This window comes from Phalaenopsis equestris, unplaced genomic scaffold (genome assembly GCF_001263595.1).
Source record: "Phalaenopsis equestris unplaced genomic scaffold, ASM126359v1 Scaffold001112, whole genome shotgun sequence".
In the NCBI taxonomy this organism is placed as follows: Eukaryota; Viridiplantae; Streptophyta; class Magnoliopsida; order Asparagales; family Orchidaceae; genus Phalaenopsis; species Phalaenopsis equestris.
Window position 1 is genome coordinate 122,105 of NW_018165551.1, and position 8,182 is coordinate 130,286.

The window sequence follows — 8,182 nt, forward strand, 5'->3', positions numbered from 1 at the left end:
AGAATTGAGTAGCATGTATGTAAATCTACCTTAAAAAATATGCTTTTCACCAAAATCATATGGTTTTTGATGAGACAAGATTCCACTTTTATATTGCTCATCCAATATAATGTTCTTTATGATATAAGGTCTTTGGCTCAATTATAAGGATCCACAAAAATCATTAAGTTAGCAGTATTTTTGATGTGATATAAAAGATTTGGGTAGTCTAAATGTAAAATTTATAGCTGTTAGACATGTAAATAGGTAAAAGTTGGGTGGTATATATGTAAAGGTCCCTAAAATCTTACCTGTTTGGAACTGGGGATCAAGGGAGAAAAGTTCCCTCTGTTCATCAGAAGGGTTTCCAACCCAATAGCAGAACATCCATGCAGCAACAGCAACCGAAGAAAACGAGAGCAGAGCCAAAAAGCCGAAATGCCGCACATCATTTGCAATTATTGCAACACCCAACATCGCAAATTCCGCAAGGCTCGCCATTGAAATCTCCGTCGTCCCGATCAAATTCGCCTTCGAAATAGGAATTCCGGTCTGAAGAATTTGGGTTCCAACAACATCATAAGACATATGACCCAGCCTCGACAAAACCTGAAACGAAAACACGTAAAATGTTACACAGAGTCGATAAGCGAAAAATCTGTACATACCACACAATTTTTATGCATTTACATGTCTAATAACTAAACATTCACATATACCTAAATCAGTCAAATCTTTAACATACATCAATGACATCACTACCATTGCCTTTTAAAAGTGAAATATGCCTTTCCATAGTTAGATGTTATAAATGTAAATATGAAACTTTGGGTGTTACATATCTAAATACATAAGAATTGTGTGGTAGGTATGTAAATTTCCCAAAAATCTATCCAAATGGCTTACAATCAGTAAGAGGAAGAAAAACAGCGGCTTTGACCTTGAGACAGAACCGACACAAAATACCCCGAGAGCTGCGGCGAGAAACACACTCTGAAATACTAATCCAGCAGCTCCTGCCTGTAAAAGTGAGTGAAGGAATCAGTGTAGGGCTGAAACGTAAATTGAATAAAAGAATGGGTTTTGGTTAAAACCTTCAGAATGCCTAATTTTTCAACTAGTTTGGCAGATATGAATGTCGCCGCAACACCCATGAAGGCAGATAACCCGCTAAACCCGCCAATGGTCGAGGGACTGACTCCTGTCATAGACGAATAGAATTGCCATATTGAAAATACAGGATAAATTAGCAAATTACAGCTTAAACAATTCAACATCAAAGGTTAAGCATGCAAATTGAAATATACATTTATACACTCCATTAGATGTGTGCGAGAAAAATACCAACATTTTGACTTTTAAAAGATGAAATACACTCTTTTAAGCATGAGTAAGGTAGCATGTAAAAATTAAATTTAGGTGTTAGATATGTAAATACATGGGACTTGAGTGGTATGTATGTAAATGCTCCATTAAAAATACGCAACCATTGTTTGATGCCACTAAAATTTGCTCAGCATGTAATATAAGCAAAGGAGCAGAAGCATAACTGGGGGAGTTTGATTGGTACAAATGGCAGTAAATATGACAATAAAGAAAGAGGCCGAAAAAAATTAGCAGCAAATTATCATAATTTAGCAGAAAAGAAAATAACTAAATCATACCATGATGCATTAGAAATGCTGTCATTATGGACCCTGGAGAAAGGGCGATGTTGAAATACAGGAATACATAAGCCAAACTTGCAGGAAGAATGGGCTGATTTCTATATTCCATCCAGCCATTTCTCATGGACTTGAATCCATTTTCCACTGAAAATACAATAATAAATCAGAAATGTTTACATACATAGCACACAATTCTTATGTATTTTCACGTCTAACACCTACATATTTATATTTACATGCACATCAAATACATCAACTTCACTATCTTTTTAAAGTAAATTACACAATTTCATACATAGTTTTATGACACTAAGGTGTCATAAGGCTTTGTTTTAGACATATTTGTGCCATGTGTTTTAGATCATCATCACAACTTTGTTAAGGAAACCGTTTTCTTGTTGTTTTTTATAAATTTTTGCGGTGATGAGTTGCCTTTTTCCAATCTAGTCTGTCAAAGTGCCGCGTCCTTAAGAAATTTGTTGTCTTATATATATATATATATATATATAATTCACACCATAATTTTTTAAATGGTTTTTTCTCCATGACAGCTTCACAGCCACATCTACAAAAAAAAAAAAAAAATACAGCCACCCGAAGCAAACCCTAAGTGTAAATATCAAATATTAGTTGTTAGATATGTAAATACATAAGAATTGTGTGGTATGTAAATAAATTTCCCAACATAATAACCCTACTATAGATACCTATTTTTCCCATATTGAAAAGATAATTAACTCTAAAGGAATTATCAGAATCCTGAGAGTGTTTGGAGCATTCAAGCGCACCACTAGAACTCCTGTTTATAAATTCTCCTAAAATAAACTGCAAAAGCTTAAACGGTTTGAGAAATCAATAAAAATTAACCCAAAAGAATATACAAAAATTGAATGTACCAAAATTGGCAATGCACATATCATCAGTCCAGAAGCAAGTTTTAAACATGTTACTGTACAGCATTTGGATAGCAAAAACCCAAAAATTGAAGCCCCAGCTATCTGCAAGCATTTTAAGCAATGACTCAGTGTTCACATAACCAACATATGTAAATTTACATATATACCGCCCAATTCTTATGTTTTTACATATCTAACCCCTAAATCGTGTTATACCAACCAAATCTTTTGTCACATAAAAAAATCACTATTTTAACTTTTAGAAAGTGAAATATATCTTTTCATGCATAAGTAAGGTGTCGTAGATGAAAAAATTGAAGTTTAGGTGTTAGATATGTAAATACATAAGAATTGAGTGGCATGTATGTAACTCATCCAAAAATCAAACTAACAGATGTAACATTCACCTCACAAAGAAGATCAATTCAGCATGGCGTTCGCATATGCTAGTGCGATTGGCCTATTAGTGCCTGCTAACTTTACATGACAGTAGAAACTAAATCATGAAAAGGAATAAGGGGCATTTACAAACATAGCACACCATTCTAATGTATTTACATATCTCACACCTAAACTTTCATAACACCTAAACTTTCATCCTAAACTTTCATATTTACACATATAACACTCCAATCTTTAATATCATATAAAAGATGGTATTATTACCACTTTTTAAAAGTGAAATACACTTTTTAAAAGTGAAATACACCCACACCCTTTCATGCATAGTTTTAAAGCACCAAAGTGCTATGTGTGTAAATATGAAAGTTTAGGTGTGAGATATGTAAATAAATAAGAATTATGTGCAAGGTATGTAAATTTCTCAATAAATAAATACATAAAGAACAAATAATTGCAGTAACTGAAATCATAAAATTACCAGAACAACCCATTCACGCTCAACCGTGACACCCAGAGCTAAGCCAGCAAGCCTTTCAATCGCCCCCACTGCAACCAACACTATAAACCAAGGTTGGAAAAGCACGGCTGATGCAGAATTACACGGCGGGCTACAGAGTGCGTGTATGATCATTGCCGCTGACAATAGCTGCGCAGCTGTCTGGCGCAATACACATGTTAATAACCAAATTTCAATTTAGCCGTTAAAAAATGACGTGAAGTTTGCTTTTTTGCATTTATACCACCCAAATCATGCATAACAAATAAAAAATATCACTGTTTAAATTTGTGAAATAAACCTATTCAGGGATAGGTAAGGTGGATAAATGTAAAAAATAAAGTAATGTGCATGCATGTAAATGTCCATTTTTTAACATAGGCTCAAAGTTGAATTTGTGAAATAAACCTATTCAGGGATAGGTAAGGGGGATAAATGTAAAAAATAAAGTTAGGTGTATGCATGTAAATGTCCCTTTTTTAACATAGGCTCAAAGTTTTAGCACACCTGTATAATGTTAAGACTGTGATATGCAGGAATTCTTGGAAAGTGATCCATGAGATTGCCAACCAAAGGAGCCCCAATGAATACTGACAGCTGAATTTAACAAAATCAGTCACTACTAATCATATCTTAAAATCTCCATGAAAAAAGGTGCATTTACATACATAGCACAAAACTCTTATGAATTTACATATCTAACACCTAACTTTCATATTTACTCACATAGCACTCAAATCTTTAATATCACATCAAAAATAACACTATTATCACTTTTTAAAAGTGAAATATACTGTTTTATGCATATGTTTAAAATACCAAAGTGATATGCAAGTAAATATGAAATTTTACGAGTGAGATGTGTAAATAAATAAAAATTGTGTGCTCTGTATGAAAAGTTCCCTATAAAAAAAAATACAAGTTGGTAACTTTAGCTACCTTGGCGAAAAAACCCACAACAGCGACAGGCAAAAGACTTGGATGAAGAGTTGCAACAGCTGTAGGCCATGCAAAATTCCACAGTTGTTCAACCACATTCCCAACAAGGAAGCTCGCATATAAAGCTGCAAACAACCTTTTCCCGATCAAATTTTATAACAACATAATCCAGATCTTCATAGAAACATAATCAGCCGAAATGATTATATCATAATACAGTTAAATTGAAGGAAGATTTAAATACATACCATCCAATTCCTATGTATTTACATATCTAACGCATACCTCTTATATTTACAAACATACCACCTTACCTATGAATGAAAAGGTGTCTTTTACTTTTTGAGAGTTAAAACGATAATATTTTTTATGCAATACGAAAGATTTAGGCGGTATAAATAAAAAAAGCAAAGTTTAGTGTTACATATGTAAATGCATAGGAATTGGGTGGTTATGTAAGTAAATGCCCCTCAATTGAATCGTGACTTATGCAACAAAAATCTCCGAGGATCATTATTCATGCTCCGTTTTTTTTTCCCTATTTTATTCTCTTGTGTGAAAGAAGTCTGAACAGAATCATGTGTTAAAGAGCTTGCTCAAGCTCATAAGCTCATTGCACTTAGATTTATAATGCTACTAACGGCAAGCTTAAGCGAAATAATTAGACCAAACTACAACACAATTTATTAATTAACTCTGAAAGCCGAAAAACATGTGAAATTTGCTCACCATATAAACCTGCAGGGTGGGCTGGAGTGGCTGCTAGAGCATCTTGTTCATCCTTGGTTAGAACCTGAAATGCAACTTCTTGACAAATAAGAATGCAATATTATTAATGCTGTATCTTGCACAAAATATGTAATTTCAAATAAATCTGGGTCCAAAATGTAAACAGGAGAAATAGATTATACCGGTACTTCTCTTAGAAGAGAATTTATGCAGTCATCTTCCTTTAATAGCTTTAATGAAGTGGAATAGAAAATATCTGATGCCAAGGGAGGCAATGTATTCGAGCAAGATGCTAGATCATCCGAAGTATCGTCCTCTGCTGCGATGGAGCTTGCATCAACATTGACATCCACAACAGAGCATTTTGAAGAAAAGCCACCAAACCTATCTCATCGAATAAGGTATAAAAACAGCTTAATACTTTTATATTTACACCACCCAAATCTTTCATATCACAGAAAGAATACCATCATTTTAATTTTTAAAAAGTGAAATACATATTGTCATGCATGTGTAAAACAGTGCATGTAACAATTGAAGTGTTGTGGCATGCATGTAAATCTTCCAAAATATTATCGCACTTGATGACTCCCTACAAAAATTCTATTATTCACATGGCGATTGAGTTAGTTGTCGTTTTTCATCCCAATTAAGAAACGAGTTGGCCATGATAAGAAGATCCCCCTTTTGAACAAGAACTAGATCAATAACACTATCAAAAGAAAGCATATCAATTTCAAAAATCATAACCTAAGTAGTTGTTTAACTTTGGTGTAGCTCCAGTGAAGGACAAAATTAGAGAGAGTCCTCTTAGATGTTTAGTCATATTAAACGTCGACCATCTGATGATCCGTTTAAGAGAGTAGATGTTTTAGATTCTACTTATGTTAAGAAAGGCAGAAGTAGACCTAGAAAGTCTTGGGCATATTGTATAAAAAACTATCTTAATTTATTATAATTAAATGAAAATATGACACTCAATAGAATGCAATGGAGAAAAAGGATTCATGTAGCCGACCACACTTAGTGGGATAAAGGTTTGTTGTTTTTGTTGATGTTGTATAACCTAAGGAGTCGTTTAGTAGCAAGAGTTAGCCTAGATTTAATGACTATTTGATTTGAATCATGAAAAAAAAAATTATACTCTTTAAATTCTACCGACAAATGTAATCATGTTTCTTGTAGTTTTGTGTTAAATCATGAATTTCTTAAATCCTAATAGAATTTGGATTTAACATGATGTATTATTGTAACTTCTCTTCTCTCTCAAACTTCGCTCAAGAAAAAAAAAACTATTATGTGGAATAGCAGATTGAGATGCATGCATCGTAGGCATAAAACCGCTAGAAATTTGCTATCAACAAATTATTTAAAGTTAGAGAATAAGAAAGAGGATATATTAATCAATGGGTTAAATAGAGATATAATTGAGAAATTATGAAGTGTAATAAAACTTAAGCCCATGAAAGAATAAAGTTGATAAGAAGGAAACCCAACCTAGTTAACTCGAGATCCACCATCAAGATTAAAGGGGAAAAACCAAATTATAAAAATGATGTCTTGCCACTGTGAGGAATATTTTCATATCCATTCCTATGATGTGACCGTGCTAACATAGATGAATGGCTTATTTATACTTTTAGGGTCATTTACATACATACCACATAATTCTTTTACATTTATATATCTAACACCAAAAACTTTAATATTTATATTCATAAAACTCAAACCTTTACATAACAAAATAGTAAAATGACACAATTACTAAACTTTTTAAAAGTAAAATACACTTTTTAATGCGTAGATTTATAACAACAAAATATTATAATTGTAAATAACAAACTTTAGGAGTTACATATGTAAATACATAAGAATTGTATAACATTACCCAATTGGTTGATTAAAAAAAAACAATGTGAGTGACAAGTGAGGTTGATTCATAGGAGAATTATACATGGCTCAATTCTTTATAAATTCTCATAGAACTAGACAAATATTCCTGGAAAAAACAGACACAATAGTGAAATCCAAATTTGCATCTAGAAGAAATATGTGTGAGGCAAATCACTATTTGCACGAACGACAGAGCAATTTAGAAATATTGCACCTACTGGTCCATATTAAGGTAAGTATATTCCCAGAAGAGAAGGTTCAATGGTTAATGCATGCCAAACATACGCAAATCTCAAATGTAGAACTCTTTCAACAAGTTGAGATTTCTCTATATAAGTAATAAAAGTTTATAATTTTTTATTATGCAGCTTAGGTAATTTAATAATTAAGAAATTTGCAGGATTTACCAAATCCAACTTGACCTAAATCCGACTTGTATTGAAACAGACCATGATCAAGGAATGACCTGCAAAGGGAGAACCCTGGCAGCCTCTTGCTGCGAATCAATACAGGGTAATGCTGCCGCCGCCGTTGCTGAGTAACCAAAGGCCTTCCCCGCTGCAGCAAAAGAGGCTGGGAGAAAGAAGAGTGAATAGCCAACCTCATGGACGCTTTAAGAAGCCGGAATTGACGAGGCGCCCGCACTCCTTTCGCCGATTCATGCGGCCTTGCGTGCCCGGCCGATCCAAAATCTAGGGTTCCTCACGGATTAAGCTTCCTTGAGAATTTGAAATCAAGCCCTCTCGCGCTGGCGGGCGAGCAGAGCCTTATCTGATGGGAGGTGAGGCGAAACAGAAGGAATGCGGGGGAGATGCGTCTGCTCTGATGGACTAACGCCTAAAATCTCATACTTACATGGGGTTTTCATGAAAATATGTATTTCATTTTTAAACAAAATATAATAATATTATTTCTTATGTGATATACAAACTAGATTGTTAAATGTGTAAATAGGGAAATTTAAGGGTCCGTTCGGGGTAGCTTATTTGATGCACATCTGACCTGTTTGGATAAACTGTGTTTTGGCAGCCTATTCATTTTCAAAATGTTGAAAACAGAGTTTTCACAATGCTGAAAACAGAGTTTTCACACTGCACCTGTCTAGGTGCGGTGGTAGCTTTCTAGTTAGTTTTCACACTGCACCTGTCTAGGTGCGGTGGTAGTTTTCTAGTTGCGGTCTG

The 8,182-nt window shown here is 34.0% G+C and overlaps 1 protein-coding gene across 1 annotated transcript in view; it reads right to left on the reverse strand.

Annotated features, from left to right (window-relative positions):
* The window catches only part of LOC110033202 (solute carrier family 40 member 2, chloroplastic), an 8,988-nt gene extending 1,157 nt beyond the window's left edge, over positions 1-7,831 (reverse strand). Inside the window, 14 exon segments of the mRNA XM_020737106.1 lie at positions 291-588; positions 886-999; positions 1,074-1,180; positions 1,644-1,790; positions 2,354-2,471; positions 2,543-2,644; positions 2,950-2,965; positions 2,967-3,019; positions 3,423-3,602; positions 3,948-4,037; positions 4,380-4,504; positions 5,109-5,172; positions 5,291-5,492; positions 7,468-7,831. Coding sequence (XP_020592765.1) covers positions 291-588; positions 886-999; positions 1,074-1,180; positions 1,644-1,790; positions 2,354-2,471; positions 2,543-2,644; positions 2,950-2,965; positions 2,967-3,019; positions 3,423-3,602; positions 3,948-4,037; positions 4,380-4,504; positions 5,109-5,172; positions 5,291-5,492; positions 7,468-7,607 — 1,756 coding nt within the window. The 5' untranslated portion in view covers positions 7,608-7,831.
* Positions 7,832-8,182: the final 351 nt, after the last annotated feature.